At 40.3% G+C, this 19,593-nt stretch overlaps 1 protein-coding gene across 3 annotated transcripts in view; it reads right to left on the reverse strand.

Moving 5' to 3' along the window:
• Positions 1-1,118: 1,118 nt before the first annotated feature.
• Positions 1,119-19,593, reverse strand: part of tgfbr3 (transforming growth factor, beta receptor III) — an 87,266-nt gene continuing 68,791 nt past the window's right edge. For all 3 annotated transcript variants that reach the window (XM_046048902.1, XM_046048900.1, XM_046048901.1), the window contains exons 11-17: positions 18,749-18,898; positions 18,099-18,284; positions 16,790-17,080; positions 13,429-13,555; positions 9,781-9,831; positions 9,413-9,520; positions 1,119-5,544 (exon numbers count right to left, since the gene is read on the reverse strand). In XM_046048902.1, coding sequence (XP_045904858.1) covers positions 5,426-5,544; positions 9,413-9,520; positions 9,781-9,831; positions 13,429-13,555; positions 16,790-17,080; positions 18,099-18,284; positions 18,749-18,898 — 1,032 coding nt within the window. In that variant the 3' untranslated portion in view covers positions 1,119-5,425. The remainder of the gene's footprint in view (positions 5,545-9,412; positions 9,521-9,780; positions 9,832-13,428; positions 13,556-16,789; positions 17,081-18,098; positions 18,285-18,748; positions 18,899-19,593) is intronic.

A 19,593-nucleotide genomic window follows, 5' to 3' on the forward strand; every position in this document is an offset into this window, starting at 1 on the left:
TGTAATTATTCAGTGAATTGTTCGCTACCTTGGATTTATTTTTTATTTAAAAAAGCGTGTAAATGTGCGACTCTGTGACGCAACATCTTCAGAGTATGTCTCCTTGGCATCAGTTCATTGCAGGATGTGTTGTTATGGTTGCAACCACATTACCGTTGTGTCCCATGGGACAAGAAGAGGTGCTATGATGATAGGTACACACAGCCTGGTAATCAGGTCTCATCCCCTTCTGATATTGTAAACCAGCCAAAAAAACTTGCAAAATATCTCTCTTAACTTATTTAATCATGTTTAGGAGCAAAGGTCTGGTCTAAATTAGTCTAGCCTCCTCTGCGTCAGTGTTTGGAGTCCTGTCAGCAAAAAAAAAAAAAAAAAAGCCATTCTTAATTTCAGACTGTATTTGTCATGCACTTTTGTCTGGGACACATGCAATCAGTGACTAAATGGATTAGCTGCAGAATGTAAAAGCCAAACAACAAATTTGTGGTCCAGGTACCCATAGGGGAACACTGGTAAAAATAATGAAATCACAATCTACTTGATGAGTTGGATGATTTGTTTAAGAACTCAATAAATGAGTCATCAGTTGGACAAGACCGTTGCAGCATGAGGATGCCTCAGCGAGGGCGAGTCTGGGAAAAGAGACACAGATGTGACATCACAGAGGCCTTAAAGGGGTCAGACGGATTTGCGATATGTGGACCAGTAAACCCAAACCTGAGCTGGCATAACTCTTTCTCTTCTACTATAATCACAGAGCCTTTCAAATCTACTCCAAGGCATGCTGCTTACAGCCGTCTCCAAGGAGCTCTAATGAAAAGCAAAGACGGAGCGAATGCCGGTGGGGCGGGGAGAGAGGTGACGACTCATGCATTGCACTCATCTCCGTGGCCTACCTCCCCCGAAAACCTCAAGCCAGAGGTCCACATGGTCTGTATCATGTTATGAGCTCACCAGAGACGAGTCATGACTTCACCGCAACAGAGCCAAGCCTAACACATCGTTATTGCAGCTCATTGTCCTAAAACAAATCCATACAGGAGGCGTCCACACTGCACCCTCACATATGGTGAACATCAAGCGCACAGTGGCAGAGAAATCATCAAACAGCAACCCGGTAAATTATTAGGAAAGTTTATTGGACATAATGGGTATACAAATAGCATGCGTATTTACAGCATATAAAAAATTTCCAAAAATTAAAAGGAAACAATAGCTAACCAAAATTTTACACATTTACAATGCCCCAAAAAAAGGCAATCTTGGCATCGTGGGAAAGCCCACACTCTTAATTTCTTTGCTTAGAGATTGAAAAAGAAACGAGAAACTGCAATAAAACCACGTAGGGGCCCCAAATCATCCAACTGAAATATAATCTATAAGTATTTCAAACATATGCACAAAAAACACACTTACCAACACACACATAGGACACAAATTACACATTCATAGAAAAACATGAGGTAGTCAAATGGTTAAAAAAAAAAAAAAAAAAAATATTCTATAACTAGATAATGTGGATGTGTGCTTCAATTACAGCTGTTATCAGATCAGCATTAACTATGAGTCATAATGAAGGTATATTTTACTATTTCAGCACACGAATGTGGGGTTGGAGCCTTTCCCAGCATGCACTAAGGCAACAGGCAGGGGAGAAATGTTGATATTTGAACAGCAACTCTCATGGATTGTTGGTTTGGGTGAAAGAAGATCCCCAAATTACCTCAAATGAGAAGATTAGATCCAGAACATAACTTGAGGCTCAGACACTTAACAGCATGACACGAGGGGGGTGGAGGAGATAATTACACATGGGAGATGGATTTGCCACAGTCGATAACAGAAACCTCAAAACTACAGGAAAGTCATCAAGCCTTAATCGCACAATGGCCGCTGATTATAGGCTGCGGCACATTCCCACTCAGCGCGACATGGATCTATCACTATGTCAGTTCTGTATACAGTGGGACACAGTGTTGTTGTTCACAAAGCAATTCTGCCTGACAACAGCAACAGTGCACTACATATCACTGCTGTGTATTTACTGTATAACCAGAATAGAGATTTAGAGAACAGGGTTTGGGCATGAACACACCTGGCAACGGGCCCGATTAAACAAACAAGTTCTAATGTTGCTCTGAAAACAAGTGGTTCTAATATGACTTAATAAAAATATTTCTCAAGTGTTATTGAAAACAGTTGAGTTTCCAGAAACAAAATAACAGAGTTGGATTTTCTCCACCCTCCATTCTCAATGAATACGTAGACTCTTATTATACATTCCACTTTCACTTTGGTTTAACTACTGCCATCAGTGGCTCAGCCTTGGTTTGATTGTTTTCATTATCTGAAGAGGACAAACATCTTTGCTGTGACAACAGAAGGCCCTAAACAAGTTTGTGATCTGGTTTTTGTTACTCACTTTTAGAATAAACTCCATCATTTACAAATACTGTGTTGAAAACATAGTTTAATATTCATTGCTACAGCTTCCCTTCAAGGATAGGAACTCTGTATTTAAATGTACTCATCTAGCAAGGTTATATAACATCTGATTTCTTTATATCATATGAAAATATTTTAGTAAATATAACAAAATAGTAATCAATCTGCAACTACTTCAATAATAAGTCGATATTGCAAAGTGAGGAATTCAAAATTCCCTCCAAATCAGAAAATAAAGTAGTAATGTTTAGACAAAACATTAGGAGTTGTGTTCCATGTACAGAAGCAATTACCTGCAGGTTGAAAAGCATTTATGTACGATATTCATAACAAACTCATTACATGTTTTATGACACATTCTTCAAATGAAGTCAAAGTTGTTTTTACTGTAAACAACTGCTAAACTATTGAAAATATAGGTAAAAATATTTAAACATTTTTCATTTTTCTGGGTCAGTAAAACAGACACAGATTGTGATTCTTAAAAAAAAGCTTAATACTTGTATATGTATTATTTCTTTGATTATTATATTTTCATTAGTCAAAGTGTCATAAAACATGCCATGGGGCTTTTATGAATAAACTGAATAAATCCCCCACAAAGGTGTGTTAGGTATGAGCAGATCCACAATTCACAGTACTTACACTCATAGAAGACAATAAATTTCTCTTGGTAAATATATTCCAAAATATAATTCTATACACAAATATATATATTTTATATATATTTATACTCTCTTCCATCTTTAGAAAGCTCTATACATGTTTACATAATAAAAAAAAATAAAAAATAAAAAGCTTTAAGATAAAATACATTCTGTTTTTCTTGTTATGATTAAAATTGTTACAGGCAAACTTCTCAAATTCAAAGGCCCAGTTACTCCCACCCGCAGTCTGATAAAAACACATACAGGTTAAAAGAAGGCACTATAGAAAACATTCATATTATACTAAGATGGTGGGGTAGTCGTGGTGTTGCAGTTTTATGTCCATAACAATGAGCTTCAGCTACAGCTTATTCAATACTGTCAGTGCCAAGATTAATACAAAAAGTACTGGGCAAAAAAAAAATCCATACACTGTACATTTGGTTTTATAATGTAACAAATCTATTCTTCCTCAGACTCTGTCTGATAAAAGAACAATCAGCTGAATGTGTAAAGAAGAGCTGAATCATTTAGTTGAATAATGGATTAGTCAAATGACAGAAAAAGAATCATCATTTAAGGCATTTATCAAGGGAAAACCTCAAAAATGTATTTTTTGCAGTTTCTCAAATGTCAGTTTTCTCTGTTTAAAATAGAACATGGGGTCAGGACTGTTGGTCTGATGGATATTTCTCACTATCTTCTGACATTGTATAGACTAAACAATAGATTAACTGCAAAAGTTAGCAAAAATTAACGACTATAACAGTGTAAAGGAGCAGACATTACGTCAACTATACTAAAACCATGATTTGAACTCATGATCTTAAATTATACCCTAAGTTTAACCTGTCATTCATCAATTTCAATTCATTTCATTCAATTCTTATTTTATCACTTTTAAAATGAGAAATGGTGTTAATTTGCACCTCACACAGGTAAATCTAGTGTGTAATACAGAAGTACAAAAACTGAATTGGTACACATTCTGTCTCGCAACATTTTTGACTATTTACAATATTCACAGAAATATACAGGTCTTAAAAGACTATTTTTACATTTTGAGAAATATGCTTATTCGCTTAATTTTTTGAGTGTGAGCTCTCTGAAGCTCTTGATTGGAGCCAGGAGGAGATTGGCCTAGCTTATCATAAAACTGGAAGTAGGGGTAAACAGCTAGCCTGGCTCTGTACAAAGCTAAAAAAAATACACCTACAAACCCCCTCTAAAGCAAACTAATAAACACCTTGTTTGTTTAACCAGCATACAGGGCAGAAAATTAAAATGACAATTTGCAGTTTTAGGGGGAGTTTTATGCTGCAGCTTTTTCTTAAAAGTTATTTCTCTGAGCTAACTTGCTTCCAGCCTTCTAGCCAAGCTAGGCTATTCACCCCCTGTATCGAGCTTCATCGTTAACGCACACACGAGAGCCATCGACCTTCTCATCTAACTTTTGGATAAAAATCAAATAAACGTATTTCCCAACTATTCTGTTAACAACTAGTTAAATGTAGCACACAATGCCCCTGTGAAGTTGTGTAACATTAATGAAACTGAGACTCAGACCCCGACCTGCTGAAATGCAATTCTATGACTACTGCATAGAAATATATATAAAACCATTATAAGGGAACAATGATTGAAATGAGTACATTATTAAACGTGGCATTTCATCAGCATGTCTTTCACATTTGTCTTTCACATTTTTTGGCATTTACTCTTCTGTATACATTCAATACCTACAATGTCTTGCATCTTTTAAAAGCCATCATCTCTGTGTGTCAAGATGACGACTTCCGTTCATACTGCACTTTTGTCCGCATGTTAATAGTGGTTGCTCTGCTCTTTCGCCACCTCCAGGGTTGCATGTCATAAAGTAACGCGTTACAGTCCCGCCATCAACATCTCACTTACTAACTCTGACATCACTGCAGCCTGATTGCTTTGCTGTTGGATTACCCCTGCTTGTGCCAAACTGCCTAAATCAAACCATTTAAGGTCAAAACAAAAGGCTGTGTTGTGGTCAGACAACGCCAGCATTTGGATTCGAAAGAAATGCCTGCTATAAACTCACATTTGTTTCTTGTAGTTTGCTGTGCTAGATGTGAGGGGAGGCTGCCAAGCTGGGTCTCGCTACTATTGCAGCTCAGTAACAGCAGGTTTGCCTGCACACACTTGTGTGGCACAAAATGAATTTATACAAGGACTAAAGGCGTTAGTGTGTTTTCTTTTTTCATACTTTTTTCCTTCTAATTGCATCTCCACAAATAATTCCTTTCATTGAAGGAGATCAACGAACCAGTCCCTGCGCCCCCGCTGGGTCACGTCCTGGGCTACGCAGTGCTGCTGCTGGAGCAGGGTGTGCTTTGGGTGCTGCCGATACTGTGGGCTGCGCTGCTGTTCTCTGAGGCCGGCTGGGACTTCTGGACCTGCTGTGTGCCAGCTGTCTCTCCTAGATGTAGAGCAGGAGAGGGAGTGGAGAGGGAGGCAGGGGTGGATTGGACCAGAGGGAGATAGAAAAAAAATCATATATATATATTACAGAAAGGCAGAGGTAGACAGGAAGATGACAAATCCATTTGTTTAAATCTACAAATTGCACTCCTCTAAGACGGTGGAAACTCCAAATCCTCTGTACTCTTAAATTTTAAAAGAAACAAATGTACTGTTAAATCTCCTACTGTTTACTATGACTGTCACTACTTGACATAAACCTTATACTTGAGTTAAAATAAAATTATTTTTCCTGATGTTTTATGCACAGCTTTTTGGAGATTAATACATTTTACTCAAGCACTAGACACTACACTACAAGCGAAACTAGTTTTCAGTACAAAAAACTTGGCAAATGTGCAAAGTAATGCAAGAAGAACTCTGGACTTAATTTGCCCTAACGTTTACCATCTTTAAGCATAATCTGCCAGAGAGTCACACAAAGTGTTTTCAACTGCTGATACCAAAAAAATGTCACCACAGAGCGCCCAGAAACAACTACTCACATCCTGTCTGACAGATGATATTTTGAACAAAAAGAGAAGAGGACTCCCCGCTCATGGAGATGATTTCTTTAGTTATCTGGATTCAATTAGCCTGGCTTTAGTAGATAAAGCAGAACAAACACAAGACAGGGACTTCTGACTGGAGCTCAAACCGCGGACTGGTTTACTGTTCTATGCCTAAATAAGCATTTCATTTCGTAGACTCTCGGGATCAAACACTTAAAATGAAGGGGCAAATAAAGGTTCTTACATTTGTTTACGGAAAACGACAGACAATGAACAGCTTTTGAAATAAAGCCAAGTCTGTGTTTAACTTGAGTATTTGGCAGGCACAATTATTACTGTAGTCTGTTTCTGGGTTGCTTCCTCGCTTCATTCCTCCCAGAAAGTGCACACAAAAACTTGTATCTTTCAGACAAAGATGTTTCTACTGACAGTTTGGTACTAAAAGTTATGTGTCTATGCATGAATGCTTGCATATATGACAGGCCTGTGTGTCCACAGCTGATCGTGCATCCCGCTCCCTCTTTGGGGCCCCTGCGTTTGCTAATATTTACCAGAACAGAGCTGCCAGCGGTCTTTCCCTCACAGGACTAAGAGCTCTACAAAACAAAAAGGACTTGGATTCACCTCATCTGTCTGAGGAAATATAGATTCCCAAGTCCAATATTATCATTCTGGATAGGAGAGATAAAGGCTGCTTTTATGTCACAGAAACATACTGTGCACGAAAACTCTGTAGGCAGTTGCTGCAACAGATGTCTGACAGGGACAATTTGTGTTCTGGACGAGGAATCACACAAGAAGAAGCACAACCTCAGTATCTCTTGGCACAGTCAACACCCCAAACTTACAACGTCTTAAACAAAGTATCCAAGGATGTGATACAGAAAACTCCTTTCAAGGCCATGATGCTTCTGAAATGCACTAATGTGACAAGTGCAAAAATGTGTGTAAGTCAGATCAGTGACTTTATAAACCCCAGATAGACCGGAGACACAGCTGACACTTCATATCTCCTGTGTGCAAGGTGGAAAAGCAGCACGTTATTGTCACACTTCATTAAAATGTATCCATCACTACTCTGTCAAAGGCTATATACATTATTTTGGACTCTAAAATCAAATATAGAGAGAGTTCCTATTATCTCATGACTTGCCTCAGCCTCAGCCATCAGTTCAGCCAATAACAAGACTAAACAGACTTACCAGACAATCATATCTGAATGCAAACACACACAACACAACAATGGATCACCATCTTGCTTTAGTCTGTTAGCATGCTAACGTTTGCTAATTAGATGCGAATGCGAATGTCATTAGTTTGGCAGGTATGAGGTCGTTAAGCAAATAAAAATTTTGACCTTCTGGTGGCACTAGCTTAAAAGTGAAAGCATCACCAAAGTTGTAAGTAATTTATCAAAAGTGGAACATGAACGTATGTACCAAACGTCATGGCAAACCATCCAACAGCTGTCACGGTATTTCGCTCAAACTACAAATATCCACCTCATGGTGGCGCTAGAGGAGTCATTAGGATCAATCTTCTGGGTTCCACGAACGTCAGGACACAATGTTATGTTAATCCATCCAATAGTTGTTGGAATATTTCAATCTGAACCAAAGGGGAGGACCAAACATTGCCAACCTAAGAACCTTACTGCAAGCATGGCTAAAAAAAGAAGTTGGTGTGTACATGTCTGTCAGGATAGCTTACTTACTATTGTACAGTGTGTGATCGCCATTATTTTCTAATGGTGTAGCGCAGGTATGGATTTCAGAGCAGATAATGTGTGAAAATTCTCCTCATGTGAGTGGTGTTTTTACAATTGGTTTGAAAGTTTCATTTGTATGTTATTTCACCAATTGAGCAGAGGTGGAGAGCAGCTCTCTTGGCAGACGTTCCTGCAGCCCTGGCAGAATGCAGACCTATTGGATGTGCCAAGATCATGAGCAAAATGTCAAATAATATAGTGTGGGGCGCTTTTTAAAGCATTGATATTTTTAATTGCCTTATAGGGAATTAAACTGTAATGGATACAAAACCCCCCAAAATAATGACTATGAGTAAAGAGGCCAGGAACACTGTCCTCAGACCCTGAGGGGATAGACCCAAATCTGTTTTCATGTTTCATTACTCTGTACACTAGTTTAAAATACACTCTGAACTGATATTTTTGGTGGTTGTTTTGGGGGATCTACATTCTTGGGGGTTACATGGAACTGCCAATATTTCCTTGTAAGGTCATTTCAGCCAAGACTGCTTAACACGCCCAACTAAGGCCTATTTTGATAACATCAACAGGAACATGTGCCTTTCTCCCTGCGTCATGAAAGTCTATCTAACCCTACACCTGTTTCTCTTCACATGTTCCCTTTGGACCTCTAATGTTTTTGGAAAACCAGCCAATTACAAGGCACGTGGTTCTTTGTCACTCTAGGAAACCCATAAAGCTTAAATAAAGTGGCTTTCTAAAGAGGAGCCAATACCAATATTATGATAAAGATAAGGGCACTAAAATCTGACAGCTGATCTTTTCTGCTACATGATTCTGTTCAGTAAACACTTATAGAAGTGACTTAGCATGACTGGAACTTTAAACACTTCTGACAAGTATCTGTCTCTTTGCTACGTTCACAACTATCAGGGAGGGTGATTTTCTGACCCAAAACACTGACTAACTGCGAGCGTCTTCCAAACTGTAAACTTAGCATTAACTGAAACACTCACATTGTTGTATTTTCTGAAAGCCCTGCCTTCTGAACTAAAACATCCTGACTGCGTTTATGAAAGATGTCCATGGAGAACACATCAGCCTCAGAGCAACAGGTCAATGGCATGGCGGATCACCAGTCAAGCAGTCAGGCCAACCAGAACAGGGCAGCTCTATGCAACGGTGAACTCAGAGGCAGCACACTTCCTCTCAGGGGTCAGCTGGGGTCAGCAGGCTGGGGACGATGGGGAAGGTCTTGGCATCTAATGGACAGATTGTGTGTCTTTTCCTGTGAGGGCCCACTAAACCCAACAAGGGGAATTTCCAACTAGTCTGCAGCCATTGTACTGAGAATATTCTCTGACCACCACGCAGCCCCTGAAACATTCAAAGGCAGGAAAGAGAAGAGCTCTGCTGACCAACAGGATATATTTACAGTAGAGGAGTCAATATGTTATTGTGAACTGGCCTCTGTCAGCAGCAGGATGTTTGGCAATCCCAGCGGTACATTTCTGGCACTGAGACACTCGGACATTCCTTTGCATCTTATCTTTTCATTAATGTAGAGAGGTGAAGCGGGGCCGAGGAGCAGCAGGTTAAGGACCTACCTGTGTGTGAGTAGATAAACCACAGGGCCCCGGTCAACAGGGCCCCAATCACAAAGGCTGCAAAGGCGATCCCCACCACTGTCGGAGTGTCCAGTACATACAGTATGTCTGGGAAACAAAGCAAGACACAGTTCATACATGATACATGGCAACTTGGAAATATTTAAAAGCTTTCAAACAGAAAGTCTATGGTGCCTCAAAGTAATCACAATTAAATAAATAAGACATTATTGAATAAATTATAACATGAATAAATTGTGTCAAATATGTAAAAATATTTTAAATAAATTAAAACTCAACTCAATATTATGAAATGTGGAGTAGAAAGTAAGAATATTTTAGTATGACATTTTTGTAAAATAACTTACCATCATTAGGACGACCCGGTGGGCTTTGGGTAGCTTCGGGAGAAGGAATAACTGCAAAATAAAATGCAATTTAATGTACTGTATCTTGACCTTCATGTATGCAGATGCACAGTACACATTGTTCATTTTAATTATTCAAAAAAGAACACAATGCATGTTGTGAGTCAGCCTGAGGATCAGTGGATTGCTGATATTGCCTTGTGTTGAAATGCAATTCTCTGTGGAATGTGATAAAGAAACCTGAACCAGGAGAAGCTGAAAGAGCAGCTATTCTGTAAACTGACAGTGTCCTAAAGGATGAACCTAGTGACTCTGATTAGTTCTGCTCAGCCATTTATTTCAAGCCATCTGGAAGGCTTTCAAAAGTGAACTTAGCTGTAATGATGTCTTAACAAACAATACAAAAGCGCTTGTGTACGGGCGAATTCAAGAGGCGAGCCTGGTACATGTCCAAGACTCCGGCACAATGGGTGCTATTCTTAGAAAGAACACCTTTTAGTTTTCATCTCGCATAATGGATGATGACAGGTCATCATAGAGGACTTTAATTTCAGAGGGGACGTTGGCCAGAGGACGTCCTCTCTGCCTCCCTTCACCCCATCCCATCGCTCCGGTGTTATCTGTCCCGTGTGACTTGTTATGCTAAGAATGCAGAGAGTGGCCTGTAATGCTTTCATCCCCACAAGTAAAAGAGAGAGGAAGCACACACTGAACTGCTGCCAGCAAAAGACAGCGGTGTGTAGTGTTTTCTTGCAAACTTGATTTACAGATTGTTATGTTTTATGATGAGAAATTAAATTACACGACTCTCATATAAGAACACCCATGGGGAACAACACTCTGCTGGATGTCTGTCCGGTCTTGACTTTTGTTCACTATTTTAACAGAACCAGACAGCACCCTAGAAGTTCTCATGACTTATGTTTGAAGCTGTAGGCCGTTGCCAGAGGTGGGACAGTTCTGATATTTCTGTTTATGTAAGTTTTCTTTCGTTATGGAGTGAGAGCATGAGAAAGCACCCCTGTGTAATGACTTCTTTTTGTTTAATTCTGACCTTGGGGCACATTGCACCGCAGAGACCACTGATGTCACCTAAGCAAGACTTGAAAAGGGTTTTTCCTACTTATAAAGTCGACTACAGTTGAACTCCACAGTTCAAAACTTGTCACCGTAAAAAGCTTAGGCACCGCATACAACTGATAATATACAGTGGTTTTACTCACGGTTCCTATAATGGATCTGCTCATACATCAATGTCTTCAGTATACACTTGATGTAAAAAGATTTATACTCTTGACGAGTAGAAACACTTTCTTTTTAGTTTAAAATCACACATTTTGAGTTTTATGATTATTTTAATGATAAAGTAAGCTGCTTGGCATTCGGGCAGTGAATACAGCAGCCGATGTGGAAAACAAAACCCCTTATTCAGCAGGTTTTCAGGTGATGCATCATCACAGACATTTAATCACAGATACTCACTCCTTAGAAAGATAAGCAATCTGAAAGTCAACACATTCACTTAGTAGTACATTTGATTTGATCCACTGCAGTTTCTGCCAGATGAGTATTTTTAAATGTAATAACACTAAAAGTTTACTTTTAAAGCAGATTACATTTAATGCATGGTAAAGTGAATACACTTATTATAGGTTTTGTATGCTCTTTATTAAATCTTTGTACACAAACTGAAGTAGTACTACTTGTACAGTTGAAAATTATCATTTATTTTAGTGGTTGGCAATATAGATCATATCATTACAACTTTTCCTAAATGTTACCAGATCCATAAAAAGGGATGCAATTTATTGATGTTGTGAAGCAGTAAATCTACTTTTGATGGCAGGTCTTTGAGGCTGTTTTGTTTTTCCATGCACAAAGTTGGCCACAAGTGGCCCTCTTTGATTCGTAGATCAAATTTAGCTCTTTGGGATGCTTTCCAGTGCAGAAATGTGGCTCTTGAAAAGGCTGCTTGTTTTGTTTGCCATCCTAGCATAAGAGATGCCTTTGTGTTATAAAACACGGCCTTTGAAATTGAGTTTTTTTTCACTGTTTATTGCATATCTGTGTTTACTTAATCTGTTCCATGGGAAATAAACCCGCTGCACTGGCACAGTGTTGGTGGGGCAGGGAACATTGCTGCCTACTCTGCACCAGCAAATCTCTGCTGACCAATATCTTCAGCAGCTTCTCTAACATCAACACTAGAACTTCTGTGCTAAAAAGTGACTGTGTCTATAGCTCTGCCCAGCAGTGAATCCCAATGTCCAGTTAAAACAACAATCCACACAATTCTGTCAACACCTATATCTATATAGCTGAGCGAGCTGAGATAATGTACTGAGCATGTACTAACAATTATTTTCATTATAGATCAAAAAAGGTCATCATAATCGCCTAAACTCCATGTTGATATATTCAAATGGCTTGTTTTGTCCATCCAACGTTCTAAAACTCAAAGGCAATATTATAGTACTAAGAATAACAGCAGATATTCACATTTGGTGGACAAACTATGTGTGAAATCACTGCAAATCTCTTTGTATTTTCTCTACTGCAATTTCATGTTACCTATCAGCTGACGTGTATGCAGTATATCCACAATAAGTTTAAATCGGCCAATATCGGTCATGCTGATGTGTCAGTCTGGCTCTAGCTCACACTCATTAAATTGATGATTTATATTAAACTCGTGAGTCAATAAAGTTGACTCAAACTGACCGCAGGTCTCTTGTTGATGTCATTGCTCAGAGGGGAAGCTGATTTGAAAAGCTCTGGCAGTCCACTAGATATTGGGCACTCATGATATCACCCCATCTCAGTTTAGGTCATAATTAAAATGTGACCGTGGTTACCTCAGCCCCCCCACCTGCAAGCTCCCTCCCTATGATAACACTCGCAGCCCCAGAGACTCCGCAATACAGTGAATGAATGAATGAGAGGCTGAACAAGGGAACATCGAGGGGGCTTTAGGCTCTGGCTGGACTCCCAAAGTCAAGGAGAGGACCACCACTCCCCTCTTACACACACACAGACACACACACACACACACACTCCTCCCTCCTCCCCCTCTCTAGTGGAAAGGGGAGGCCACAGCAGAGATCCTAAGTGAAAACAACTGGAGCTTGGTGCTGTATGACTTCTCTTTTTCCATCTCTCCCTCGGCATGGACCGGTCCTGAGCGGCCGAACTGGGCCTCAGCGTTAGGACACTCCCCTTTACTGCAGTCAAGTACATGCTAGCATGTACACACACCAAAAACACACTCTTGTGTAGGGACGTTAATGTAAACAGACGACCAAATGTGCATACACAACCGCACAACACACATACGCTGCAGTTAATGATGACCAGATGTGGGGAAGTGATGTGCAGTGTTTTGGGGTTTGATCTAATCTCCAAGTACCGGACCAAGCTTTGCCTGGCTCCTTCGCCCTCAGACTGACATCTCTCTTTACTGCAGTTTCCTTATCACACTTTATACTCAAATCAATGGAAATCAGAGCCTGATTGATAGTGCGTTGTTGCATTGATAAAGCAGAATCATGGATGAGAGCTCTGAAAACCCACAAGCATCATTTTTAGGTTGAGCTCATGGCATAAGCTCTAAGTTGGTGTAAAATGGGATTTTATTTCCTTATAACTAACTTGTCATGTCCGGTTGTCCAGACCCATCCACCACAACCAGTGGCTTGGTGGACGTCTTGGTGTTCATCATCATCGCCATGATATTGTCCAGAGAAAGAGAATCGCAGGTCTCACTGGGTCGTAAACACTGTAGATAAGATTGGAGAAATAAAAATAATTAATTGCTTAAGCTTACAAATTTTACAGCAAAGAAATCCTATAAAAAGGAAACATGCCGTTCTGTAAAAGGCATTTACGCTTAGGGATGCAACGATGACAGATTTTGTTGGAACGATTATTGTCAGAGAAATAATCACGGTTTCACGATTATTACAATTACTGTGCATTAATTAATTTCACAACACTAGTAATGACTTAAGTTGATTTTTAACATTTAATGACATTAACAATTATATTTCTGTAATATGTAAGTATTATTAATGTAAGAGGAATGTTAACTTTTATCCCCCAGGGGAAATTGTAACAAAGGAGGGGAATAAACTGAACTGTTACTGTCATCAACTCTCATCCATACATATGTTTTAGTGAAAATGATAGAAAGAAATTGAGTGCAGTGTTAACTGAAATGCAGTTAATTGGTAGCCTATAGTCCTGAAAGTCTATAAGCTTCTGATGTATGTTAGTGTTTTACACCTGCCAACATTTTCTCACCACAGACAGGAGGAGACAACAGGATGTAACGTTAAATGTTCAGTGACTGAAGGTCTTGCGAGGACTACGTTCTGTCTTCCATAAAGACCCTTCCATAAAGACGCGATTTGCACTGCGTGGAAGTTGCTGAGTAGTGTTGTGTCGTTCAAAGAACGTTTCGTTCATAAGACCTAATCGTGTGTATGACTCGGGAGGAACGGGTTGTCTCAGTGAGTGATTCGTTCATTTATTCATTTTCACGCATGCGCGAAGGATCTTGGACTCTTACGTTCACTTGTCACACGGCAGCTGCATGGGCTCCGTCAGCACAGGAAACAGAATTGATTAGTTCACGACTCTCAACTGTGGGTCTCTAGGTCTGAGTCGTTCATTTGTCACGTGACAGCTCCTACTGTGGAGCAGGAATGAACGACTCGTTCACCGCTCACATGGGTCCTCCTCAGTCTTTCGTTCACTCGGCAGGCTGAGTGACTGCCAGTGCTGGAGAATGAGAGGCAGGTCGGCTGTCAGGTCACAGTCACTGGACTGACATTATATCTAATATCTATTTTGTGACATTTAATAAAGCATAACATTATTATAGCGCAGTGATGTTGTGCTAAGTTATAGTTTTAACACAGCTAGTAACTTTAGTCCTGCTAGTGTTTGACATTACAGCTAACAGCTGATGTTGTTCTGGGTCCACTTCACTTCAGAGCCCTGACAGGGTTCTACCTGGAGCCGAATTACCTCAGAGGTCGTCTCCTCTCCAAAACAAACGGACCTGGCCATTAAAACAGTAAAACACAGCCACGTAGCAACGTTAGCGACAGTCCTGTAAACAGCTAACAGCCGATCCAGGTCCGCCACAGAAGGCAACGTAACTTTTCCTTTTTATTTAGCAACAGAGCCGTGCTGTTGTTTCACAGCTCATGACTGGTGAACAACCTGCAGTGTTTCAGAGCACATCAGCTCATGTGTGTTTCTCTGTCTGCAGAATCAGGACCTGATGTGGCCCATTCTGCGTCCAGAACTGCCAAACTGCTGCATTTATATGTGTTTATTTCTCTGTTCCTCTCTCTGTGCTAGACTTCTGTAAGAACTTGGTGGCTTGATCCAGATTATTATTAAATTGGTTGAATTTTAATAAGAGTGTGTTTATTCATATAGTGTATCAAGCTTATTACTTCAATATATTTACTGCTAATCTGATATTAATATTTTACTCATGGATAAGGATGTTAGGCTGCTACATGAATGAGCACTTCAGAGATAATGATAGTACTTATATACAGTACATAAGCCTTTATATGGCTGGTCTGGTTGTAAACTCAGGAAAGATTGTGAAAATGGAAGGATTTAGCCGGAGTAGTGGTGATTACATATTGACATATTTCAGTGGTTTTTACATGGTTTGAATTTGGTTGTGGGCCCAGGGGGGTTTATATAATGATGACATACAGTAATCAAGAGGTGAATTTGTGCGTTATACTTTGTCAAATAAAGCAAGCCAGGCAGCCTTCCCTGTTTGAGAACGGCGCTGTTTTTTAATCGCCTACTGGAGGGCTGCAGCGCCACAATAACCAGCCTAGTTCAAATGAACGAAATGACTCAAAAAAAGATTAGTTCATTTTAATGAACAAGATTTCAATGAACGAGTCTGTCAAAAGACTCGAACTTGCCATCACTACTGCTGAGCACTAAAGTTCTAGTGCTTTGACCGCGGCATGCGCACGAGCTCGCTGTGCGGTGCACGTTGCTTGACGCAGCAACAAACCCAGCCTTTGAAAATAATGGGCTTCAGAGCGCAGCAGGGCTGTCGTTGCGGTACGTCTGAAAGTTTACACCTGCTTTGTTTGTTTACGTTGCACTGAAAGCTCGACTCTCACCGCTACGGCATTGATTGTAAGTGACACGTTTATATATACTGCAAATTACTGCTTCACAGTTTGGCCCCTCAGCCATAGTTTAGCCAGTGTACAGTAGCCACTGATAAGCACGACACTTACGCTGGTTACGCACCGCTACTATAACATTGTTTTTGTTTTATGCAAGTTGCCACAGTTTCGTTCCGTGCCACAGTAACACTCGGTGCAGCGGAGCCTTTACGATTAATTAACCGTGACGTTTTAAAGCGCGGTTGATAGTGAAATCCGGTAATCGCTGCATTCATTTTTACGCTCTGCAGTTTTCTGCAGGAAAAAGGGTCTTGTAAAATAAACAGATACATTTCTTACCAAGTATCATTAAGTCCCAAGTAAATGCCTCCTGTTATGCCCAAAGTATAAACTTGGAAATCAAAACAAATGACAAACTCATGAGCCTCAACCTGACCTTGATTGTAATCAGAATATAACTATAAAACAGAATACACACTTCACTGCCACAAGTCAGCCTCAGGCCACTACGTTATCACTACTTCTTTCAGGTGAAAAGAAGTTTAAAAAAGTAGAGGAACGTGCTTGCAAGAGAGTTGGACAGATAACACAGAGAAAAATTAAAATGATGGTTACAATGGATGCTTATTTTGTTCTGCAGCTGGATACTTGGCAAACCTTAGGTTGATTCCTGTTTCCTGCTTAGCTTTGGTGCTACAGAGACACCAAAAGCCTTATCAAACAAAGACTGCTAATACTACACACAAACACACACACAAAACAATGGATGGCTTGTACAGTAATATCATTAAACATAAGAATAAAAGCAATTTGGAGAAGATCGTAGTGCGTACCAGCGGTAGGTGGTTGCTCTGATATCTTTTGGAGCACAGGGACATCTCGCAGTGCAGGAAAAGTAGGGACATGTTTAACTTTGAGTTGAAGGTGAAGCTGAAACTTTTCTTCTCCGCCTGTGTGTAAGAGACAGGGAAGTCCCTCTGAGGATAGTACTTGATGGAGTCGTCTGTGGGGCAGACTGTCTCAATGAGAGTGTAGTTTGAGGACACGCTGGGGTTGGAGTTGGTAGAAATGATGCACGATATGATGGTGAACCCCAGCTCCGGATCAGATGCGGTTGATGTGACCTGAAGCGCACGAGAGAGGAAAAAGAAGAAGAAAAAATAAATAAATAAATCTTCAATTACATGGATCATGTGTCATTTGTCATCACATGATTTTTCATGTAAGTAAACCTGAAGTCATGATTGATGAATGAAGTTGTTTACAATGACAGAGCTGAGCAAGAATGCAATGCTTCTCTGATAAGACTAGCTGAATCACACACACACACCACAATCATTTATACTCCTCTTTTACTTAAGTTTTTTATCTTGTACACACAAGATAAAATATATCACCTTATGGGACTTAAGGGGCTCAGTAAAAACCAGACCAGAGCTGAAAGGAGTGTAAATATTGTAGTTTTATTCACCAGGTGGACACCAAAATAACTCCAAATGTATTCTAATGTTGCTCTGTCTGTTGGATGTGTAACTCCTGTTTGCCAACACATTTGCTATGTCAACTGCAACATATTTCAAACTTCAAGTAGTATTTCAGTCACCGTCTTGATAGTAGTAATATCTTTCCATCCATAAGACAGTCCCTTGAGTTATTATAAGTCATTGATGGTGCTCATTGGAAAGGTCATACACAGAAAACTCTTTGTAACAAGCTGGCTCCGAGTACACGCTGTCAGCGAAGCATCTCCCACTGATATCATCATAAATCATCTCTTCAAAGGGCCTGGGAGTATGAGTGCCTGCCATCTCTTACATGGCCTCCATAATTACTGTTGCGAAACAGACAGACAGGAGTTTGAGCCAGACAGACAGGATACGGACACCACGTAGAGAGGGGTGAAAGTGAAGCCAGCTTTTTAGTCCCAACAAAACACAAATTGACCTTGTGGATGGCACACTAAGCGATCAAAGCGGGAGGAGCTAAAGCCCCAGAAAGATAGTTTACAGAGCACAGTTTTCTTAGCAAAGTTTTAATTTAGGGACAAAAACAAGTTCCATAACACAATGCTGCACTAAACTGCAAAACACAGATGACATGTATATGCAATGAGAGGTACTGTATCAGAAATTCAAAGCATACCTCCACGAAGACTTGCTGATTTTGTGAAACGGTGTAGAAGGCCTGGCGCGAAGAGCTGTTGAACGGCAGAGTGTTGTACAACTCCATGTTAAACGTCATGTTGTTGACCGGTTGCCGCCCAGGTCCTGGCACAATCCTGGGAAGTAATTCGGAGGTTGGCTGGTGGTTTCGGTACGTGCAGTTGAACTAGGAGGAGATTAAGGCAAAGCCAACACAAACATCAGCAAGGATCTGAGATCAGATTCCAGTCCTATGTGCCCTAACCCTGCCTGACTGTCAGTGTTTGAACACATCAAGATGGACCAGAAAGTGGGCAAGCAACATAGAACAAGAACAATAAGTGGGAGACAAGGAATGGATGAGACAAAGGAAAATCAGTCAGTAGAGGAGAAGAAGATGGAGAAACTTTCAAATGGAAAATGTCAGGTCAAGTTCAGAAAACAGACCTCATGGAAACACAGAGAGATTGCAGGAGCCAGATAAGTCTTTACTAGCACCAGGGGACTCTGGGAAATGGTGTTTCTTTCAACTATGCATGATTCACATAGAGATGTAGATCTGTAGATCTGTGGTCTTGATTTGTCAGCTTTCACCCTGCAATGAAGTGCGACTCTCACAGAGACAGACCCACAATAATTCCACTGTCTTACCACAATGACGGACTGGTGCTCTGTGGGCTCCCTAAATGTCTTCTCAAACCCCACTGGGTTCCTTGGGGACAGCCCGTCTCCGGGTTCCAGATCCTCATAATCCAGTGGCCCACCACTCCCATCCTTAGTCTCAGCATGACTTATCAAAACCTGTAATGCACAGAGGAGTCCATTGCTCACAAAACGTAAACCACATCCGCATCAGTTAGTACATGAAAGAAAAACTTTCACAAAAATCATTTCCAGTTGTAAGTAGAGCTGCTTGATTCAGGGTTTTCAGTAATCCAAAGGCAGGGAGATCTGAATCTTTGAAAGAGGTCGCCAAAACATTCTGCAACCAATGAGTTGGATTTAAAATGTGGAAATGTCCTGTGGCTTCAACAGAGGGACTCTCCCTGGACAAAAACATAAAACATAATTTAATTTCTCAGTAGAGCAGAGGAATGTCAGGGCTCTGAGAACAAGTAAGTACAGGCTGCTTTAAAGGTGAGAGGGCAATCTCGATGACACCAACAGTGTTTTTCTTAAATCTGCACCAAATGTTAGTTGGCAAGCCACTGGTGCCGCAGCTGAGTTTAATCAGCATGTCACAGGACAGGAGAAACAACAGCCAAAACGCATCAAACTTTGATGTGTAGCAACTGAGACAAAGAAAAAGTATCTCTTTTGACTAGAGGTCAGAGGTTATCCCCGCATCCATCTGCTAACACAAAAGACAACCTTGGACATATGCCCAGGTTTTCAATCTGCACTGGACAGAAAATGTGTTGTTCCAAATTTCCCCCACAAAAGATTTCAAAAGGTTGGGGAGGAAGTGATTCATCCTTGCTTGTTAGAACAAACAC

Source organism: Micropterus dolomieu, linkage group LG05 (genome assembly GCF_021292245.1).
Source record: "Micropterus dolomieu isolate WLL.071019.BEF.003 ecotype Adirondacks linkage group LG05, ASM2129224v1, whole genome shotgun sequence".
Lineage (NCBI taxonomy): Eukaryota > Metazoa > Chordata > Actinopteri > Centrarchiformes > Centrarchidae > Micropterus > Micropterus dolomieu.